We start from the raw sequence: 24,775 nt of genomic DNA on the forward strand, positions 1-24,775 counted from the left end.
CATCAAACATGGGTGTATACTTTCTTTTGCCCAGCTGTTTATATCTAGAGTGAATATCAAGCGGTTATTTATTTCCCTTTCAAGAGTAACGTCCTGTTGCAGCGCATTGACATCCTCTGCACCAAATGTAGGTCATTTGTTTTGTTTCTGTTATTGTCTTGTATGGCCGTGAACCCTGTGATTTGTGTAAGGAAATGTTTCTCAGGCATCGGGGCGTCACTTTAAATCCTGCGCGTCAGTCATTTTGATTCTAAATAAAATAAAACATTTATCAATTTTCCCGCGTCATATGAAGAGTGAGTGAGTGAGTGAGTATTGTTTTATGCCGCTTTTAGCAATATTCCAACAACATCACGGCGGGGTACACCAGATTTGGGCTCCACACATTGTACCCATTTCGGGAATCGAAACCGGGACTTCGGCGTGACGAGCGAACGCTTTAACCACTAGGCTACACGGCCGCCCCTCGTCATATGAATAAGACTCTGTCGTCCTTAAATAAAACACTTGATAACTGACATTGTATTTAAGGGTCAAGCTGAGCGTGCGCCTAGTGTCTGTTTGTTGTCTTGTGGGACAAAGATAAAAAGGTTTCTTCCCGCATCACTATTGTTTCAAAAAAATAATAATAATAAAGTCCTAAAGTATTGATTTCATGAAATATGAGGTGTTCAGAATGTCCTCTCTGTACTACAGCAGATGTTGTTTTAAGCCGCAGTGTGCATTATTCCTGCTAAAGCGCGCGACCTGCGAACGGCAAACCGGTTGTTGGTAATATGAGCAACGACTCTCGGGGTTCAAGAACACCTAAGCAACCAGGCCTTACAATTTAATCGCCCTGTATGTAACACGCTAGTGGCCGCTTTATTTCGGTTAAGGGGCGTGTCGTTATAGTGTTCGCTCGTTAAGCCGAAGCCCGGGTTTGATTCCCCACATGGGTACAAAGTGTGATGCCAATATCTGGTGTTCCCCGCCGTGATGTTGCTAAAAAGGTGTTTGGAATATTGTTGAAAGTGGCATAAGAGCATACACACTCACTATTTCAGATATATAACGACGTGTCTTTGTAAGTTAGATGGATCACGTCGTTTGATGTATAAAAACGCAATCATTGGGTGTTTGTTTTGTATGGTTATGTACGGTCTCTGGTATCGGTTTACTTTTCGATATAATGTCCCTTTTTACTAATTGGATGTTGACACGTATTTAAGTAACACGCACAGTAACACTAATGTTAGAAAGTCAATATAGAATATAACCATTTCTTTATTCAGTCAAACACCGATGTCAACATTTCTACATTTATTTACAGCTTTCTCAATGCATCATGTTTAATAATGGCGTGCATTTTATTCCATTTAACCAACGATGTCTTCCCACCGTTCACTTCACTGTATAATCATTTCAAAATATTGCGAAAAGCAGCCTTTAACCATACTCACTTACGTATTTATTAGAATACCCCAGTTAATCGAGAGAACGTAATTTGGATAAGCGGAAAGCTTTTCCCCAGGGCACCTTTCCACAAAGCTAATTTAGCTACATGTTCACACGGACGCCAAGTTTACATGGACGTCATGGTTGCCTGGATGCCAGGTTCACATGGGTGCCAAGTTAACATGGATGTCAAGTTCACAGGGACGCCAAGTTAACATAGACGTCAAGTTCACAAGGACGCCAAGTTAACATAGACGTCAAGTTCACATGGACGCCAAGTGTAAATTGACGTCACAGTTACCTGGGTGTCAGGTTCACATGGACGCCAAGCTTACATGGATGTCAAGTTCACAAGGACGTCATGTGTAAATTGACGTTACGGTTACCTGGGTGTTAGTCACCTGGACGCCAAGTTTACGCATGATTTAACAGTCTAAGGCCCAATGAAAGTATTTATATTCTCTGTCCCAAAAACAATTATGACAAACATCCAGTTCATAAAAAAATGAAGAATTTACCCTAACGACTACCAACAAAGGCCAGTTACTGTGTGGAAATCATTGTCCCGTTACAGAGTGTTCGCACCCCTAAGACTGCTTAACACAGGCCGATAGTCGTAGCACGAGAAACGAGGCAAGATATCAGGCCTACCCTTCCAACCAAATCTTGGGTTGAGAGCTCAAATGAGTTAACTTTCAGATAAACGCCGTGTTAAAGTACGGAGCTTTGATCAGGAGGTCCCTAAACTTCGAGATAAACATGGCATAGTACGGAATTGTAAGTAGAGTGAGTCAGCTGGATTTAACGCCGCTTTTAACAGTATTACAGTTATATCACGGCGTGTCAGCTTAATGTAGGAGGAAAGCCCGAAGTGATGCAGGTCTCAGACGTATACCACTTCGCTTAAGCCCACGAGCACGGGTATGGTGCTGACAAACCTAGAAACATAATCGGGGCGAACCGGGATTCGAACCCACAATCATAGGTTTCTGACGTGCCCATGGGACGCAAATCTACACAGCGAATAACGGCGCCAAAGACGACTGCCTCCTTATTGTAAGTAGAAGATCACTTAACTTCGAGATTAACATGTCATAGTACGAATCTGTGATTGGGAGATCAACATGGCATTTCATTTTACGAATTTGCCATTGGGAGATCAGGTTACTTCGAGATAAACATGTCATGATATTTGCCCGAATCTTTGATTGGGAGATCGGTTAATTTCGAGATAAACATGTCATGGTATTGTACGAATCTTTTATTGGGAGATCGGTTAACTTCGAGATAAACATATTATAATACGTAGCTGTGATTTGGAGATCACTCAACTTTGAAACAACGTTTCAACTGAGTATGGTATTACGTTGCTTTACGCAATATTCCAGCAATATCACGGTGGAGAACTCCATGTGTAGGAAATTGAACCCGCGGTAACAAGCGGACTTTGTAACAAGTAGGCTCCCAACCGTTTTGTGACGTTTGTAGAAATCTTGCGAAACTTGATAAACTGTATCACGCCATCAGTTTTGTAACGTGGGGTACAGCTGCATCCTCAGTACAGATACATCCCTGTTGCGTGTCACTATGTTGGTGATTGTTGTGATGCAGGACATCCTGTGAACAGTCATCCTTAAATAGCGGTAATAATGATAATAACTACAGATTTATAAAGCGCTGGTATCCAGTTCGAAGAACTGCTCAAAAGCGCTTCATTTGAGTCTACACAAAAAGATACAATACACAGCTAGGAAAGCACAAAGCCTCAATACTCTAAGAAAGATTTGGTGAAAAGATAGGTTTTGAGTCTTGATCGGAACAAAGTAGGACTGTCAATGTTCCTAATATCCATTGGCAGTCTATTCCATAGCTCAGTGGCAACTTTGGCGAAACTCCCACCTCCAAAAGTCGCCGTTCTAACATTAGGCACAGAGAGTAGGGACTGGCAGCTTGATCTGAGAGATCAACCAGGCACGTACTCTTCAAGAAGCTCGCTGATATAAGTTGGTTTTTGATTGTGTCTCGCATTGAACACAATCAGCATCACTTTATACTGGATTCTCTCATTGATTTTGAGCCAGTGAAGGTTCCGTAGAATCGGTGTGATATGGTCAAACTTTTTGGATTTAGTAACAAGCCTGGCAGCACAGTTTTGAACTCTTTGAAGTTTAGTCAAAAGGTTATGAGGAAGGCCGATGAGTAGTCCATTACAGAAATCTAGATGTGATAGAACACATGCGTGAACTAGAGAAGCAGCTGTTTTTGCATTTATACACAGTATCATTGATAAAATAATTTACATGGCAGAAAAATTCCGACACATCGTCGACGCTTTGGTCATTGTGAGAGAAATTGCGACGCGGCTGTCCGGTTTGTTATATTTACTTTTTGGATGAGTCGGGTTTTGAAAGGAGAAGTACGCCAAGATTGGTTGTTACAAATGATTCACATGCGCAGAATGAAACCCGGACTCCCTGTGTGAAAGGTGAACCCACAAACCACTTGGCAAATTCGCTTCCCTTCAAATACTATGCAAGGCTAGAAGATTGCAGAATTTGTTCAGTTCGTATCTTTCATCTCGGAATCTCTTGGGACCAACAGTACTTGATATGGCTCAAGTCTACGCACGATCCGCAGCCGAGAATTGAACGGGGGAGGAGAGCCAACTTCGACCGGCGTAATAGTATAGTTCTGCATGATGGTGGTGAAAAACATGAATACTCCCACTCGGACCATGGTATCTCCAACACAGAGTCGAGGTCCTGAAAACAAAACATAAGAAATTGAAACCGTTTTCGAAAATTGGGGCGTGTTCAAGCATTTTACACATTGAATGAAGATCACATTCGATCACTTTGTTAATTACCTGTATGTATTACGTCTCATCGGGATCGGGATATGTATTTAACAAACAACACGAGTGAGTGAGTGAGTTTGGTTTAACGCCGCTTTGAACAGACAGTATTCCAGTTGTATCAAGGCATGACAGCCTGATGTGGGATGGAGCCCCAATTGATGAAGGCGTTTGCAAATCTGGGAAACGGGTAGTGAGTACAGTGATGACAACCCAAGAAACATTATCAGGTTCAATGGATGACGCCAGGTGCGTTCCTGACAACTCAACTCGCCTAGTGAGCAGATTTTAGAGCAAAACGTCAAAAATATTTTAAAAATCGATGTATTTTGGATAAATATTGATTGCACAATAAATAAAAAAGAATGCGGTATCCATTTCATCAAGGTGAATGACATATTTTGTTTTTCTTTAATTTGGGATTGCAACCAAGATTTCCAGGTTTCCAATCAACCAATCAGATTGTTGCACAAACGTCTCCCATTTGTTTTACAGTATTGCCTTGTAGTTGTCATGGCGTTCTAGGTCCCCTTTACACAAAGCGATCGTAGAGCAAGGCGATCGTAACTACATAAACCTAATTAAGACAGTTGTAGAGCTGCGATCGCTTTTTGCCCTGGACTTTAATAGGTATCTATTCTGAAGTACCCGGAGGGTGGTAATAAAAGACGACATATATAACCTAGCTTTATGCAATAAAAGTTTTAAAAAATATGATTCTCACCAACGCCAAATGGCAGAAAGCTTTTGGGTCGAGTGACAACACCATTGGCATCAATATGTCTCTCAGGCTTAAAGACCTCTGGCTCTGGGAAATATTTTGGGTCCCGATGAAGACTGTACAGACTCGCAACGACGCTTGTCCCCTTGGGGATATGATAATCGCCAATCTGTGTATCTTCAACAGACACATGGGGCAAACTGGATGTCGTAACAGATCCGATCCGAAGGGTCTCTATGATTGAAGCTTCAACGAGTGGCAGTTTTTCCCTGTCTTCCAGGGTTACCTGTCGTTTTCCAATCACCCGGTGTATCTCCTCCTGGATCCGAGTCTGTAATTTCGGATCGTGGACGAGGAACAAAACCAGATATTCGATCACGGACATTGAACTGGTGACGCCACCGAAGAACATATCCAGCATGGACTGCACCATTTCTTTGTCTGAAAGTAAAATATTATTAACGTCAGTAAATGACTAGTAGCTGGATCGTCTTATTTGTCTTTAACCGAACGTTTGAGTACGTCTCATCGTATTCTTCAACCTCCCTATATCTCGACTCGATTTCTCATACCTTCACGTTGGCAGACCACAAATGTTGTCACGTATAGGATATTTTTTTCCAATGACATAAATTTCTTGCATTAGTATTCCTATTAGTGTGTACAGTGACATAAAATATAAGTCACCCACAGGCCAAATAACCGCCTTCGTGGTCTAGTGGGTTTCCTAGCGTCTGCCCGGAGCGCGGAAGATCGGTGTTTGATCACCGGCCGCGTCATACCAAAAGATGTTGAAATATGGACAGGTACTTGTAGCGCTTCCCTGTGTTAATATTTTTTTAGCGCGGCGTAAAACCAAAATCCAATTCAGGTAGAGATACGCAACAGATAGAAAATGTTTTCACACTCAAGAGAGAAGTATTCCGGTTGTAGAATGGTTTCAAAAGTTAATCAAATGCAGTGGAAAAGTTTTAATTCGGATTGTATTGTTCCCATTGGAATCGTCCGTACAAAATGTCCGAATTAATGAGTCCTGGGTAAGTGGTAACGTATGTGTAATTGAATACAAACATTCCAAACACGAATGTACTAAAGTGTCTCCGGGCCATCATTGGTTTCACTGGTTTCCCAGTAGTGATCTAAGTATTTACGTTTAGGTCAACCGCCTTTATAGTGAATCAGTGAATGAGTATTAAAACCGCTTAAAGCAATAGCCTAGGCAGGCCACAAGATTAGGTTTCATAAGTTACCATATTGGCGTAACGAGCGAACGCTTTAAGCACTGGGATATCCAACCGAATATGAACAACTGTAAACCTGCAAATAATCATTATTATAGGAGGGTATGGCAGGATCTTCAGATATAACCATGTACATCTAGAATATTTCTACAACATTTCCTCTGCTTTTATTCACGAGAAATACATGTCACCAAATGAATGAGGGTATCTACATTTACAGCTTTTCTGTTGGTTAAATTCAATGGTTAGAATTATTGATTCAATCGATTTATGTCCATCAACATAAAAGCGGGCATGCACTGAACGCCCATACAGTGTTTGTTTGTCTGTTTGTTGTTTAACGCCGTACAGACAGTCCAGTGATGGACAACTATCATCCTCGATTATCTAGGGCATTATATCTACTGACGTCACGTTTCCATCTCAATTATCAGCAACTTCCCCAAGTTTGTTTGTTTGTTTGTTTGTTTGTTTGTGATAGTCCAGCTATACATTGAGGGCCTGTAAATAATCGAGTCTGGACCAAACAGTCCAGTGACTGATATCATGAGCATCGATCTACGCAATTGGGATACGATGGCATGCATTAGCCAAGTCAGCGAAACTTACCACCCGATCCTATCAGTCGCCTCTTACGCCAGCCGAGGTTGCTGTTGATCAATTCTAACAATGACTTTACGGGTATCCCTCGCAGTGAGTGAATGCATGCCGCGTTGAACAGTGTTCACGTTATATCATGGCGTGTCAGCTCTGTGTGGGACAAAAGCCCAAGGTGAGTGAGTCTCAGATGTTTACGTCTTTGATTAAACCCACAAGGACGGGTATGGCACTACCGGGAATTGACCCCAAGATCATTGGTTTCTGGCGTGCATAGCGAATTGCGACGCCTAAGAAAAGTGGGCCACCCCTGCCCCCACGCCCATACAAGAGTGAATTGTGAGTTGTGAATGTTTCAGCTCCATTGCACCGGGTCAGCTCATTGTTGAAGGAAATAACAGCAGGTCTTAGAAATTCCGCTTTGTTACAGTTACTGTACTAAACTAAGAATCATTATCGTAATGAATCTGGGATTCGAACCCTCGATTATACGATTCAGGCACGCATAAGGGACGCAACTCTGCACAGAGAATTGTCGGCCCTTTGCGCTCCGCGATCAATGAGATGTGTTCACTTTCGCCCACGTTAGCCCTGCGTGACACCAGTCGAAACAGTCGCGTTAGCTTCATTGTTAACCAGAAACTCGTTTACATGGCCGATGTTATGTATGCATGAAGAGATGATATACTTAAACCACCTTTTTCCGTAAAAAAATATAGACCAGATCGGGTATCAAGATAATTCTCAAACCGGTTTGGCGTAGTGTATATCGGAGCTTTTATCTAACGACGGAGTGTGCCTCAATCTGAGCCACGGGGATTTTCAAGGTATATATCATCGTCAGACTTACCGTCGGTATTTTGATCTTTGTATTCTTCGCTCTGCGTGAACGTTGATATTAAAGTGCTGTCTTTGTCCGTCCGTGTCGGAGCGTCTGACTTAATCCAGCCTCGCACCAAGCTCTGCATGTCGCTACTGATGGCGTGCAGGTTGGGGGAGCTGGGGCATAGTTTTGACGACGCCCGAGGGAACGCTAGGGCGAGCAACGTGGACATGGACGATAAGTCGACGTCATCAAGCCGCGTGAGAACCTTGAGCAGGTGTTGCATTTCGGGGTCATCATCCGGGTACCTATGACCTCTCAAGACAGTCACTATGACATTGACGATGTAGGGTCTGATCACGTCACTCAAACACATTGGCCCTGGTTTGCTGAGGTTTGGCAAGATGGCGCCCATCTCACGTCGGAACATTGTTTCGAAGGCCTTCTGTGATCCTTCTCTCCATGTTATGCTGGAGGCGAGTTTTCGGTTGAGTTTCCAGTGAGAACCGCTTCCGAACAAAATTCCTGAAATAAACAAAGTACGGTGGTCATGGCAGGGAATAAAATCAGATTGATTTTTAAAACATTTTCAAGCATTCCGGTCAAACTTATCAGATGAAAATAAAATATATCTCGGATTTTGTTCAAAGAAATTATTTTGAAACAGCGATTGCACCATAACACGTAATTATTAAGATCTGTTTGTTTGTTGTTTAACGCCGCACTCAGCAATATTGCAACTATATGACGGCGGTCTGTAAATAAAAGAGTCCATTGATTGACATCATGAGCATCGAATTACGCAAATGGGATACAATGACATACATCAAATAAGTCGCCGTGATGTAGCTGGAATACTGTTAAAATCGGCGTTAAACCCAACACTCATAATGGTGGGAAATCTGAGATTCGAACCCACAAACATGGCATCATGGAACGTCTAAGGGACGCAACTCCACACAACGAATTGCGATGCCTTAGACGTATCGACAACCCAGCTCCCCGCACATAAACGAAGCGGAATGTTGCCAAATTCACCCCTCTCCTTCCCTCACGGGGCGGTCGGGTAGCCTAGTGGTTAAAGCGTTAGCTCGTCACGCCGAAGACCCGGGTTCGATTCCCGACATGGGTACAATGTTTGAAGCCCATTTCTGGTGTCCCCCGCCGTGATATTGCTGGATTATTGCTAAAAGCGGCGTAAAATCAAACTCACTCACTCACTCCTTCTCTCACACAAATACACATTAGGTCGCAGGGTCGGAAGTGTCACATGCGAATACCATTGTCAACAAAGTGACTGCTGTGATGAGTCTTCCGCTCTGTCCTGCCCTTGAATTGTCAACGTTGAAGACAGGATGTTATTTAGCGGGACATAAAAGCTTGTGATCATGCAGTTTCATTGCGAGTCACGCTTTGATGATCGTACTGTGTACTTCTTAGGCTCAAGCTCTTGCGTGAACCCATTTGATTTCAAACATACTCTCCAAAATAAGAGGGGATATTCGAAATAACAGTTGATTACAGAAATACATCTTTGGGATAGTCCCATTTAGAAATGGATGTTGACCCTATTATCCCCCCCTCCACTGTCTGAAAAATGGGAGTTAACGAAAGCGGCATCAAGTTATGGTAATGGGTGGATAAGGTAAAAGAAGGACAAAGTGTGACATGACAATCGACAGAAATGTTGGGGTGTATTTAAGGGTATAAACAACCAAGAAAGAGCACATGGATGTGTAGCAAAACAATGAAAGTTAATACGGTGTGGCATGGTCCGAGTCAATCTCCCAATGATTGTTTAAAGAGTCTTGTCCACTCCTCTTGCACCTCAAAAGAACCCCTCTCGTTCCCTGATAATGGTCACCCCCGTGTTTAACCCCTCTCTTTCCCTGATAATGGTCACCCCCGTGTTAAACCCCTCTCTTTCCCTGATAATGGTCACCCCCGTGTTTAACCCCTCTCGTTCCCTGATTATGGTCACCCCCGTGTTAAACCCCGCTCGTTCCCTGATAATGGTCACCCCCGTGTTTAACCCCTCTCTTTCCCTGATTATGGTCATCCCCGTGTTAAACCCCGCTCGTGCCCTGATAATGGTCACCCCCGTGTTAAACCCCTCTCGTTCCCTGATAATGGTCACCCCCGTGTTTAACCCCTCTCTTTCCCTGATAATGGTCACCCCCGTGTTAAACCCCTCTCGTTCCCTGATAATGGTCACCCCCGTGTTAAACCCCGCTCGTGCCCTGATAATGGTCACCCCCGTGTTTAACCCCTCTCGTTCCCTGATTATGGTCACCCCCGTGTTAAACCCCGCTCGTTCCCTGATAATGGTCACCCCCGTGTTAAACCCCGCTCGTGCCCTGATAATGGTCACCCCCGTGTTAAACCCCTCTCGTTCCCTGATAATGGTCACCCCCGTGTTAAACCCCGCTCGTGCCCTGATAATGGTCACCCCCGTGTTAAACCCCTCTCGTTCCCTGATAATGGTCACCCCCGTGTTTAACCCCTCTCTTTCCCTGATAATGGTCATCCCCGTGTTAAACCCCTCTCGTTCCCTGATAATGGTCACCCCCGTGTTAAACCCCGCTCGTTCCCTGATAATGGTCACCCCCGTGTTTAACCCCTCTCGTTCCCTGATTATGGTCACCCCCGTGTTAAACCCCGCTCGTTCCCTGATAATGGTCACCCCCGTGTTAAACCCCTCTCGTTCCCGTGTTAAACCCCCGCTGGGCACTTGACGTGGGCGGGTCAACCTCACGCACTTTTCTGGTCAAGGCTTGACAGATTAACTGTACGAGTATGAAGGAATCGGGTGGTCCTTAATTTCTTTTGAGTAGTATACTTATTAATTCATTCCCTCCTGCCTCACCACCAAACACTCCGCCCCACATCATTTCCCCAAGTGCCTACAGACGAGGACAATCGCTATAAATACACCATATACTTAGCAAACATTCAAGTTTCACGGGAAACTCTCCAGTCCACAGTTTTTGAGCACAGATACCACCAACTGTTTGTTTAAAAATGACATAAAAACAAAAAGGCTCCCGGCCAACATTTTCGAAATAATTGGCTGAACGTTAAAAAATTACATTACTGTGAACTAATTGGAAGAATTTGGTTACAAGGATATGGTCATATATTATTCCACTTCAGCGCTTTTTCTTTATTCAGTGCCTCAAACCACGTGCATACAGGCTGCCAGTGCGTTTGATGTAAATATCCGGCTAACGAGTCCAAGATTTAATAAATACAGTATGTCATTGAATGTTTGAATTTTTTACCCAATTCATATCCCCTGCAGACAAACGCTAAGTATCTGAAAATATATAATGTTGACAGAAATAAATAACTCACGCTATTTGAATTCAAGATGAGCCCCAGTGAGATTGGAATTTCAGAACCTGAACCTTGGGACAATCTAGACTTGCTTTACTAATGGCTATTACATTACAGTAAAGTCTGAATTAAAGGGACGGTGAGGCAGACTGATACTCCTCCACATTCGGGTTTAAAGACATGTACGCAATTCCCAAAGTACCGTCAAAATTCAGATTATACCCACAATTCTCTTATTGCCGTGTGTCAATTCAGTTCAACAGCAGCACCGCTTCGTCATTGCAGATACAGGGTGAATGTTGTTTTAAACCGCAATCCGCATATGGCAATCTGCATAAGGTACAGCGATGTTGCCATTAATGATTGGGCCAGGGACAGACAAATAGTGGTTGAAAACATGAGAAACGATCACGTAATGAACCAGGGCACATTCTGGCCACCCAATCCACATTAGTCGAGTCTTTCAACTTCTTACAACAAGCATGTATTGTGGATCCACGGGGCCTGAAGCAGAGGACCATGTAACTAATCTTCTCGCAGAATAGTGAGTGAGTGAGTGAGTGAGTATGGTTTTACGCCGCTTTTAGCAATATTCCAGCAATATCACGGCGGGGGACACCAGAAATGGGCTTCACACATTGTACCCATGTCAGGAATCGACTTATATATCCTGTCTTTATTAATAATTATTGGATATTTAAGGATATGGTTTTTCTCATATTCTTTGGCCGATAGTCAAAATCAGATCAAATATAAAATCAACCAATTATTTAAGTTCGTTGATAATGTTGGAAGGATGATAATCTTCTACAAAGCCACCATGCATTGTTTGGAGTACTGGCGAAGCTACAAATAGTAGTCCAGCCGACAAAACACATTGAGCATGTTCCATTTATATTATCTAGTCAGGGAAACAGTTTCTGATTCATATGCGTGATTAGCCGTCTTGGCGTTATATGTGTGAAGCCCATTTCTGGTGTCCCCCGCCGTGATATTGCTGGAATATTGCTAAAAGCGGCGTAAAACCATACTCACTCACTCTTGGCGTTATAAGAAACGAACTGGAATTGTTTTGTTTATTCACAGTGAATTTTAGGATGTGTAAAACGAGCAATGAGACATAAATCGTCTGGCCATCTCGCAGTTTGATCCCGTTTGAATGAATCGTCCAGATTATTTGATCCCGTTTGAATTAATCGTCCGAGTCATATGATCCCGTTTGAATGAATCGTCCGGATTATTTGATCCTGTTTGACTGATCCGCCCGGATAATTTGATCCCGTTAAATGAAAGAATCGTCTGGATTATTTGAACCCCTGGAATGAATCGTCCGGATTATTGTATTCCGTTTGAATTAATCGTCCAGGTTGAGCAGTTTTTACTATACTCAAGTCCGACTGGCGCGTGCCCATTTACATATAATTGCAGTGTGAAGTGGAGAAGTGTTGGTTTAGGAGCGTACCACATATATAATGCATACGTCCATCGCCTGGAGGCAGAGCATGACTCTCGTTTAGATACGTGTTGGTGTTTGCATTGTCTCTATTCCAAATATCTATAGTGTGTGATTACCCCAATGGGAGATGACCTTTATCGGATGTATTATCATACGATCCAGACAAACACACAGCAAATAATCACAACTGACTGATTGGCATCTCGGTGTTAAGGAAACGACCATTTAATATCCGGAGGGAGGGGGACGTGGAGACAGAATAGTTTTTTTTCAGTTTGAGCTGCAAAACATCGTTTTTATTTGAAGAGAAGAGAAAAACATTTTTCATACACACAACACATCTTTGAGAACATCCAGCAAATTGTATGATGTATTATTTGACGGGGTGGGGTATTTTTGTTGGAGGTGTGCTATTTAGGTGGAGGGGCGGGGATGGTAGGGTGGGGGGTGACAAAGACAAATGATTATTTTCGGGAACATATTATCTTCTTATCTTCCTACCCCCATCATCCACACATCCACCAGCAACCCCCCACCCAGAACCACCTATCCACCATCAATCCCCAATCCATCCATTCCTTTCACACACACACACACACACACACACACACACACACATCCCCATCTCCCACAGACCTCCACTACCCCCCTTCCCAGACAATTTCAGTGGAGAATGCACATCCATGTTAAATACAGACCCTTTCGTTTACATACTATACTCCATGGTAGTTGCAAAACAAGGATAAATCCGATGGGCAAATTACTGTGTTGTTTTCTGCTGCTGAGACCATGAATTAGTGCAGCAAATTCCGTGATTGATCAGGTAACCATGACGATCTCGTGTAATTCTATCAGAGCCATTATCGATGGTGGACGTTTAGACAAATAAACACGTTAAGCCCCAGACTGTTGCCAGATAAAGTCCATCTGCTACATTGATTTCATAACGATTTAATCATAATTACACGTTTCCCTTAATCCGAATAGCAGCCCAACTGTTCAGTCTCAACAAAATGTTGACAGTAATCACATTAACTGTTGCGTTTCATACTAATTGCAAGCTTAGGGAGCATCCATCTGATTTGAGTGTGTGTGTGTGTGTGTGTGTGTGTGTGTCGGAAGGGGGGTTTGAGTTTTTTTTAATATTTACTGGACACTATCAAATAATCTAGTCATTTGCTCTATTAACCTAAACAATTGACGTTTGAGTACTTTCCACAAATCAAACTATTCTTTTTTTTCACCACAGCCACCGAATGCTTTGTACTGACAATGGCGAATGTATTTACAACGTTGAACAATACTCTTAAATGCGACCCATTTGAGCAAAACATAGTATCAATTAGGTCTACGATACATGTTTGACACAGTTCTGTCGCTTGTACAACAAGGTGCTGTGAATCAAATATATGCACAGTGTAGTGAATCATGTATATATTGTACTGAATCATGTATACAGCATGCAGTGTAATGCTTCGTTGATACAATGTACTCATGTATACAACGTACTGAATCATGTATATATTGTACTGAATCATGTATACAGCATGCAGTGTAATGATTCGTTGATATAATGTACTGAATCATGTATATATTGTACTGAATCATGTATACCACGTCTTGAATCATGTATACAGTGTACAATGTACTGAATCATGTATACAATGTACTGAATCATGTATACAATGTACGGAATCATGTATACAATGAACTGAATCATGTATTATATTCATTCATGTATATATAGTACTAAGTCATGTATTCAATGTACAGATGGATATATACAATGTACAAAACATATTATAAATTAGGTCTACGATACATGTTTGACACAGTTCTGTCGCTTGTACAACAAGGTGCTGTGAATCAAATATATGTACACTGTAGTGAATCATGTATATATTGTACTGAATCATGTATACAGCATGCAGTGTAATGATTCGTTGATACAATGTACTCATGTATACAACGTACTGAATCATGTATATATTGTACTGAATCATGTATACAGCATGCAGTGTAATGATTCGTTGATATAATGTACTGAATCATGTATATATTGTACTGAATCATGTATACCACGTCTTGAATCATGTATACAGTGTACAATGTACTGAATCGTGTATACAATGTACTGAATCGTGTATACAATGTACTGAATCGTGTATACAACGTACTGAATCGTGTGTACAATGTACTGAAACGTGTATACAATGTACGGAATCATGTATACAATGTACGGAATCATGTATACAATGTACCGAATCGTGTATACAATGTACCGAATCGTGTATACAACGTACTGAATCATGTATACAATGTACTGAATCGTGTATACAGTGTACTGAATCATGTATACAATGTACTGAATCATGTATACAATGTACTGAATCATGTATACAGTGTACTGAATCGTGTATAAAATGTACTGAATCATGTATACAATGTACTGAATCATGTATACAATGTACTGAATCGTGTATACAATGTACTGAATCATGTATACAATGTACTGAATCGTGTATACAATGTACTGAATCGTGTGTACAATGTACTGAAACGTGTATACAACGTACTGAATCAAGTGTACAATGTACTGAATCGTGTATACAACGTACTGAATCGTGTATACAACGTACTGAATCGTGTATACAATGTACTGAATCGTGTATACAATGTACTGAATCGTGTATACAACGTACTGAATCATGTATACAGTGTACTGAATCGTGTATACAATGTACTGAATCATGTATACAACGTACTGAATCATGTATACAATGTACTGAATCGTGTATACAACGTACTGAATCGTGTATACAACGTACTGAATCATGTATACAATGTACTGAATCATGTATACAGTGTACTGAATCGTGTATACAATGTACTGAATCGTGTATACAACGTACTGAATCATGTATACAATGTACTGAATCGTGTATACAACGTACTGAATCGTGTATACAACGTACTGAATCGTGTATACAATGTACTGAATCGTGTATACAATGTACTGAATCGTGTATACAACGTACTGAATCATGTATACAGTGTACTGAATCGTGTATACAATGTACTGAATCGTGTATACAATGTACTGAATCGTGTATAAAATGTACTGAATCGTGTATACAATGTACTGAATCGTGTGTACAATGTACTGAAACGTGTATACAATGTACGGAATCATGTATACAATGTACGGAATCATGTATACAATGTACCGAATCGTGTATACAATGTACCGAATCGTGTATACAACGTACTGAATCATGTATACAATGTACTGAATCGTGTATACAGTGTACTGAATCATGTATACAATGTACTGAATCATGTATACAATGTACTGAATCATGTATACAGTGTACTGAATCGTGTATAAAATGTACTGAATCATGTATACAATGTACTGAATCATGTATACAATGTACTGAATCGTGTATACAATGTACTGAATCATGTATACAATGTACTGAATCGTGTATACAATGTACTGAATCGTGTGTACAATGTACTGAAACGTGTATACAATGTACTGAATCGTGTATACAACGTACTGAATCGTGTATACAACGTACTGAATCGTGTATACAATGTACTGAATCGTGTATACAATGTACTGAATCGTGTATACAATGTACTGAATCGTGTATACAATGTACTGAATCATGTATACAATGTACTGAATCGTGTATACAATGTACTGAATCGTGTATACAGTGTACTGAATCGTGTATACAATGTACTGAATCGTGTATACAATGTACTGAAACGTGTATACAATGTACGGAATCATGTATACAATGTACTGAATCATGTATACAGTGTACTGAATCGTGTATACAGTGTACTGAATCATGTATACAATGTACTGAATCGTGTATACAATGTACTGAATCGTGTATACAGTGTACTGAATCGTGTATACAATGTACTGAATCATGTATACAATGTACTGAATCGTGTATACAATGTACTGAATCGTGTATACAGTGTACTGAATCGTGTATACAATGTACTGAATCGTGTATACAATGTACTGAAACGTGTATACAATGTACGGAATCATGTATACAATGTACTGAAACGTGTATACAATGTACTGAATCGTGTGTACAATGTACTGAATCGTGTGTACAATGTACTGAATCGTGTATACAACGTACTGAATCGTGTATACAACGTACTGAATCGTGTATACAATGTACTGAATCGTGTATACAATGTACTGAATCGTGTATACAATGTACTGAATCGTGTATACAATGTACTGAATCATGTATACAATGTACTGAATCGTGTATACAATGTACTGAATCGTGTATACAGTGTACTGAATCGTGTATACAATGTACTGAATCGTGTATACAATGTACTGAAACGTGTATACAATGTACGGAATCATGTATACAATGTACTGAATCATGTATACAGTGTACTGAATCGTGTATACAGTGTACTGAATCATGTATACAATGTACTGAATCGTGTATACAATGTACTGAATCGTGTATACAGTGTACTGAATCGTGTATACAATGTACTGAAACGTGTATACAATGTACGGAATCATGTATACAATGTACTGAATCGTGTATACAATGTACTGAATCGTGTGTACAATGTACTGAATCGTGTATACAATGTACTGAATCGTGTATACAGTGTACTGAATCGTGTATACAATGTACTGAATCGTGTATACAACGTACTGAATCAAGTGTACAATGTACATGACAGTTCAATGCTTGGACTACATTCGCCTCGGAAATGATCCAATGATCCAATGATCACTTCTTCCTCCTTCATAACTCCTTCTGAAGGTACAGCAGTCAGAGGCGATCGTTCTTCTACTTCAGCAGTCTGATTCAAGGTAACTTAAACCACCAGTTTCCAATTGCGTTTCTTCCGTGCAATGAAACAGTCACGACCAATGGCAGGCCGCATGTCGCTTTGGCGAGAATACCTGTACCGTCAAGTTTTGCAGTGACGAGAAAACACCGACGAAAACATGCTTGTTGCCGTAGTGTAGTAACGACCGAAGACATGGGCATTGCCACAGCAACGACTGAATGAATTCGTGATATCATAGAACATTAGGCATAACTGTTGTTTCAGCAGCCACCGAATGTGTGCTTGTTTTCATTACAGCCATCCGTGCGTACATGTATGCTGCAGGTATGTGTCTCAAAATTTTTGCACATAAGACTGTTTTGTCAACGTCTAAAAGTAGGGATGTATTTTAAGTCTGAGTAAGTAGTGTTTAAAGTTAGAGAGCATGGGCGATTCTTATTCACGAACCGACATACTAGTTTGTTCTCCTCAACACAGTTTGGCGTCTCAGGCAAACCCCCCACCAGACTTTCACCCTGACCGGCACTCGGCATTAAGGGGTTAACAAGGACTGGTCGACTCGGAGGCAGTATACTGTGTCTGGGTGGAGTATTCATGTTAAACTGAGGTATGGTATCTTAATGGACTAGCACTATTAATCCGGCATAAGTCTGGACAAGTTCAAGCAGACACGCATGTACATGCACGTCACGATATAAGTGTAATAATCTAGAACGCCACGTTACATCCCCATTTAAATTCGCCTCGCCTCAGGGCTTTCTACCCACATGAAGCTGTGACATAACTGAAACGTTATTCTTTCATTTTTCAAAACAAAATTAAGCAATCGAAAACACAATCGGCGCCTAGAATTAAGGATTATCCCCCTTGTGAAATAATACGTCATTTACCTTGGCTTTGGGAAGTTTAATCCTCTTTGGGGAGATAATGTCTCATAAGACCTACACAGCTGCCCAGATCAGCTGGCAGTGAAATGCATATCTCCCATGGTAACAGTAGACGAAAATCTCCTAGTTTAATAACCTCTGTTTGCTTAAACTTGTATTTTGTATGTTTAATCAAATGTGATTATTCGATACTTAATGTCGGCCATAGGCCCTGGTTACAAAGTGGTTTGAATATGTATATTGATTGAGTAGTGTTGTACAAAAGAGGGCGTGGTGTGTTTGTGCTGTCAACCACTCGTTTGCCTTACAGACTCGATTATACAAAGTGGTGGTATAGCTTGAATATTGCTGAGTGCGGCGAAAAATATATGACGACACACTCAAGAAAGATCATTCTAAGTTCTGACGCGCGCGTGTGTGATGAGCATTACGTTTTCTTACATGTCTGGTGTGAGATAACTCATCAACTTAACGAAACTACACGCACACGCACACGCACACGCACACGCACACGCACACCGACACGCACGTGAGAAAATTTGTAGAATGTTCATGTAGTACACTGAATCATAAAGACGTCAACACATATCATATAACCAATTAACGTCGATGTACTTCATGCTAAATTTGACTAATGTGGTGATCGGTTTGCCAGGCTCTTTGACCTGGTTGATTGTGTGTCATCGTACCCCAACGGCGTGAGACGTTGATCATGCCATTAACCACCGGTTGTCTCTCTCAGACGAGGATTAACGCTACAACTGACTTCAGCGTAAAAACAACATTTGTTTGCTTGTTTGTTGTTTAACGCCACATCCTGCAATAATCTAGCCGTAGTATGTGACGGCGATCTGTAAATAATCAAGTCTGGACCAGACAAACCAGTGATTGACATCATGAGCATCGATCAACGCAATTGGGATCGATGACAAGCATCAACCATGCCAGCGAACCTGACCACCCGATCCCGTTAGTCGCCTCTTACGCCAAGCATTGGTTGTGTAAAACAACAAGCAATATTTAATCATGTGAACATAAAACAAAACAAATATATATATTACCTACCTTGCGCAATGGCCGCCGGACCAGAAGGTCTATCTTCATACAGATGTCCCTGTCGTATCATATACTCAGTGACAAGATCAATGCTATTCAGATAAACACTTAATCGATTTAGCATCTTCACACTATAAATGTCCCCATATTGTTCAGTCCACTCAAAGTTCGTCTCAGGACCTTTCCAGAAAGGGAATGCCCCTAGCACTGGCACCCCTCGCGGTCCCGGGGGCAGCTGTCCACGACGCTTGGAGAGGAACATTATAGCAGAGACGATCGCTGCCACAGCCACTACCCCTGCCGCGTAGCTCGGACTGATGATGGAAAGGAGTGAGAGCATTTTCCCTCCGACAGAGCGAGCGTAGCGGTGACCCAACAGAGCGTGGTCGGGCGTGTATATTCATGCACTCAAGAGCTTCGCTGTGTTCGGGGGATGTCGAGAACGAGCAGACAATCTTTAGTCAAGCGGAAACGTGACAGTCAGCGGTGACTCATTAGAGACAATACACGTCCAACAGGATACATAAGATTACTCGTCTTTCCCAAAGGACTTGAGTGAGATCGTTTGACTGAAAGCGATCTTGTGATATGACGGCAGAAACTGTAAAATTCTCTATCGCAGTTCACAAGGGTATGTCTGGAGCCGCTGTAAGCAAGCGAGTAATCGTGAGGCTATATTTGTCAGTTTATAGCAGTCTCGCAGCCTCACCATGCTAAGGTCAACTTGTTGCCTGCGAGCCTACTGGAACGAGACACTTGATATTGGGTGGTACGTCTTCTTGGAGCTGTGGGTGGGTCAGTGCAGGGGTAGGTGGTGGGTATCACGGGATGCTATGTGTTTGGTGTTACGTTTTTGTGCCAGACACATCCTGTTAAGCCTGGTGGGTTTGTGTGTGTGTGTGTGTGTGTGGGGGGGGGGGGGGGGGGGGGGGGGGGGGGGGGGGGGGGGGGGGGGGGGGGGTGGGGGTGGGGGGGGGGGGGATGTGTGCAGGCGTAAAGGCGTAAGGAGTGAGGTGACTGGGAATTATCCCATATGTTTATATCCTGTTAACTGAACACGTTTGGGAAAAGGATTCGTTCATAATGACAGGATTTGTGAAATGACAAATGGTATTCACAGGATGTATTTAATCATCAACATCCTGTTTTTGTGTTCGTCAGCTGACTGAATCAGATGGAATCTTGTATCTAAATGGAACGCAAGTTACCAACACATTTGTCTACTAATTTACTGGTTTGGGTCACGCACAGGTGGTAATATTTCACCGTGGCTTGCGGCAACGTTTCAACAGGTGGCCTTCACGCTCCTACCTGTGGCCATCAAACTCAACATGGACAATGTCCCTGTGTGTTCTGTTATTAGGCATCTCTCTCTCTCTCTCTCTCTCTCTCTCTCTCTCTCTCTCTCTCTCTCGTGGGAAGAATAGAATAGAGAAGACTTCTGGCCAGAAATGTACATCACATGCTACTGTGTAACATTAATCTTGGAGAGGTATGCAAATCGTCTGGGAGAAAACCCCGCTATATCTTCCTCTCGTGGCCTTTGTATGTTTATTGTCATGGTCTAATATATCTCTAGAAGAAGCATGGTTTTCAACGAAGAATGCCTTCCTCACCTGGACGTTACTCGAGAAAGATGCTCATTTTCTTTAATTAGGAACCAATATGTAAGTTTTACGGTACGTGGAACGTGTCGATTAGGTTTTAAATCTTCACTCAGCAATTTCCAGCAGATGTAATTGACATGCCTCAGTATGTAAACGAGATGTCACTGACGCATTACAACCAGATTACAACCGAATTGTTTGACAGCAGCGTTTGTAACTACAGCTGATACACGGGATTCTGATATTTCAAGAGGACACAGAAACTGTAAATCGATTTGTGTCAGAATAGATCGCCTTGTAAGTCTGACTATTCCCCAGCGTTAAACATGACAAGGCAATCTATACGCTGTCTGAGCACAACCAGAGCAGTCCATAAAGGCGGTGAACATTTTGACTGAAGAACGATTCCGATCATGTTTGTTCGTTTTATGTTGAACTGAACCACATTGCAGCTTTTTGGCGGTGGTCACTGGGTACTGGGAACAAACAGGTGAAATGACAAATGGTATTTTCAGCATGTACTTCATCATCTTGCTTCCGTGTTCGCCCCTGGATTGTAATAGCTGACTCCCGGACCATGCATCCATCCATCCATCCCCCGTCACACCCACACACAACACACACGCACGCACGCACGCACGCACGCACACACCCACACACACATTTTGCTAGATTTTGCTAAAAGCGGTGTAAAACCCAACTCACTCACTCACTTACATACATGAATGGTGACTTTGAAGATAACTTGCCCAGTCGCAAATATATATTTTTAGACCATGATCATTCTTGTATATTTATTTTATGCATCATAAATAATAAAATGTCTTTCATTAATACCCAGTTTGTCTACTTGTTGAATACAAAATGGCCCAGTTAGTTCTTCCCAAAGTGTAGACTTGTGACGATCAGAGCACATCTACACGACCACGACACCATCCACTTGTATGTATGTATGTATGTATGTATGTATGTATGTATGTATGTATGTATGTATGTATGTATGTGTGTAAGTGTGTGTGTGTGTGTGTGTGTGTGTGTATGTATGTATGTATATGTGTATGTATGTATGTATTTATGAATGAATGAATGAATGAATGAATGAATGAATACTCTTTATTTCCCCCAATGATTTGGAGAGTAGTACATACAATTACATTACATTATTTGACAACGGCAATGACAAAATACATGTGAATACAACAGGTTGAGCTGGGTAAGCAGTAATGAAGTGATGCGTGAAACTCTATTTACATGATGTGTGACATAGCTTCACAAATACAATATGGATGTTAAGTTCCATGAGCTGACATGTTTAGCCACGATACTCATGAATGTTGCCCAGCTGTCAAGTGTCATGTCCTGGACCACATCTGTAATAGCACCGAGGTATGTCAGAATCTTGACGGCATCACTAGACGTGTCCTCAAGTCTGAGATATGTTTCAAGGCTAACATTGTCAAATAGAGACTCACTAAGCACATTTCTCTGTTTCATTAGGCCATCACAGTAAAGCAATTGGTGCTTAACAATGTCATCACATTCACTGTTACAGATAAGACATAGTCCAGACGTTACAGGTAATATGCCGAGCTTTACAAGAGCATATACAGGGGGGGGAGTAATATCATACCATATACACAGAGACCAGAGACGATGTGGGGCAAGGCGGGTGTGGATAGCACTAAACCTATGCATGTCTGGACGTTGTTGCAAAGTATTTCTCCAATTCATATTTTCAGACTCACTAATAGCTCGTTGTACCATGCTCTTCCATACACTCTTAGATGGAAATTCCCCAGAGTTGATTAGTTTATCTAAGACGCCTGAGAATCCATACTTTTGAGCCACATTCAGTAGATCATGTGTTATGGATCTGGCACTGTGTGAGATCGTGGTGACATATTGGGATAGTCTGAGATAGAAAATCGGCTTCACAATGGTTGTGCCTGCTGCTCTACAGAGTCTTCCCAGAAAGAGAAGCTTCATTTTCTCCACCTTGCCCAGCATTGACCACAATCCTAGAACCTGGGTTGTAGCAGCTGTAGAGGATCTCCTGTGAAGGTTTTGGACTCGTCGTGCAAAGTAGCGCTGTAGGGTTTCCATCTCACTGATCTCACGGTTGTTGATATTAGGCCAGAGCTCACATGCATAGAAGGCAGTGGGGAAGATCACTCGTTGCCAGATATTCGATGAAGATACTGGGCTCAATCCTCCAGCTCTAAGACCAACATTTCTTAAGGAGTTGATTGTCTGTCGCGCCTTAGCACAAGCCCTAGCAGTTCGTTCACTTGCTTTTTCCGTGTGTATCAGAGAGCCGGCATAAATCGTACTGCTTTGGATCTTCATTGTCACATCTCCAATTCTGAACACAGGTCTATTACAATGTCTTCTGTTATTGCAAAAAGACAAGACACAGCTCTTATTTGCGTTATATGTCAGTCTCCAGCGCCGAGCATACTGGTGGATAGTATCAAGAGACATATTCAGTCCATGTACACTCGTACTCACAACAGTAGTGTCATCAGCCAGTACTACCGTTGGGATGTGCTCCTTACCAACAATTAGTCCACATTGTAGATTATCAAGCTGGGATATCAGGTCATTGATATAGACTAGAAACATCCATGCTGAGAGCACGCGACCTTGTCCTACTCCTTGTTGAACATTGAACAAATCACCTGTGCTCCCATTGTATTTAACACAAGCACTTGCTTCTTGGTAAGATTGACGGATAATGTGCCATGCACACCCTTTCACACCAAGATTGTATAGTTTCAGTAGCAGCCCCTCATGCCATATCCTGTCGAAGGCCTTTTCGTTATCCAGAAAGGCAACATATATATTTGAGTGTCTATCTTGATAATAGGAAATAGCCTCTTTTAACACAAATGTAGCAACATTGGCGCCATGCTCTTTCCGGAAGCCGCATTGGAGACGATGTGGGAAATCAGGATTAATAGATTTGATGTAGGACTCCAGTCTGTCTAGCAACAGCCTCTCAAATACCTTCCCAATCACGGATGTTAGAGTGATACCGCGATAATTAGCTGGGTTGCATTTATCTTTATTATTCCCTTTGTAGATGGGAATAATAGTTCCAGTTCTCATCATGACAGGCGTGTAACAAGTACTGATCATCATATTGTAGAGGTGTGCCAGATGTTTAAACAGAAGATTGTCAGCATTACAGAGGTGTTCTACAGTAATACAGTCTGGTCCAGGAGACTTATTCTTTTTCAGCCTCTTAATGGTTGATTTCACTTCATTAGATGCAATACTTGTCGCCAGGATTGGATCGTTCTCAGATATGTTACTGTTTGCTATATCACAAACCTTTGATTTTGTTTCCTCATAAAAGTCCGTTTCAAACTCAGGCCTATCGAGAGGAGACAGCAGATCTCCGTAGTAATCAGTCCACATATTGCAGATGTCTTCGGGTGTGCTGGCCGTCTTGTCTTTATACTGTAGAGATGTACACGTTACATTAGTCTTCCTCTGTCTCCTGACAGTTCTATAAAATTCACCAATGTCCACTTCACAGGCAGAGTTCAGCTCTGTATACTTGTGTCTGTCCCATTGCCGTTCGGCTTTTCTTTTCTGTCGACGGAAGTTGCATTTAGCTGCTTTATACTGTTTATAAGAGCCATGTGCATCTCCTCTAGGTTTACCTTGAGATATCCATTGTCATCTAGCATGACGCATCTGGTAGTGGTAGTAGTCTAGACTAGATCCTCTCCAATAGGGCCGAAGGTATGGTCTGTATGATCCTGTTGGGATGTACATTGCTGTTGACGTGTGGAGAGAGCTCACTATAGCATCAAAGTAATATTCCACCATATCGCTGTCAGCATGTGTCACGTCTGGAAGGGTGTCCCCAAGTATTTTGTTAACTTCAGATGA

General features: G+C 41.9%; 1 protein-coding gene across 1 annotated transcript; it reads right to left on the bottom strand.

Moving 5' to 3' along the window:
* Positions 1-1,265: 1,265 nt before the first annotated feature.
* Positions 1,266-19,930, bottom strand: LOC139471678 (steroid 17-alpha-hydroxylase/17,20 lyase-like). Its single transcript, XM_071254127.1, has 4 exons — positions 19,278-19,930; positions 7,701-8,198; positions 5,016-5,453; positions 1,266-4,199 (listed from the first exon to the last, which is right to left on the bottom strand). Exons 1-4 carry the CDS (start codon positions 19,606-19,608, stop codon positions 3,997-3,999), a joined length of 1,470 nt encoding a protein of 489 aa, XP_071110228.1. The 5' UTR covers positions 19,609-19,930; the 3' UTR covers positions 1,266-3,996.
* Positions 19,931-24,775: the final 4,845 nt, after the last annotated feature.

Source organism: Haliotis cracherodii, unplaced genomic scaffold (genome assembly GCF_022045235.1).
Source record: "Haliotis cracherodii isolate W230 unplaced genomic scaffold, xgHalCrac1.p SCAF_23, whole genome shotgun sequence".
Lineage (NCBI taxonomy): Eukaryota > Metazoa > Mollusca > Gastropoda > Lepetellida > Haliotidae > Haliotis > Haliotis cracherodii.

Bases quoted from the DNA above. Each gene is read 5' to 3' on its own strand.
- LOC139471678 (XM_071254127.1), bottom strand. From the start codon at position 19,608: ATGCTCTCACTCCTTTCCATCATCAGTCCGAGCTACGCGGCAGGGGTA. The intron at 8,199-19,277 runs GTAGGTAATATA...TGTTTATTTCAG, and splicing joins TCCGGCGGCCATTGCGCAAG to GAATTTTGTTCGGAAGCGGT. The intron at 4,200-5,015 runs GTGAGAATCATA...TTTTGTTTTCAG, and splicing joins CTTTCTGCCATTTGGCGTTG to GACCTCGACTCTGTGTTGGA.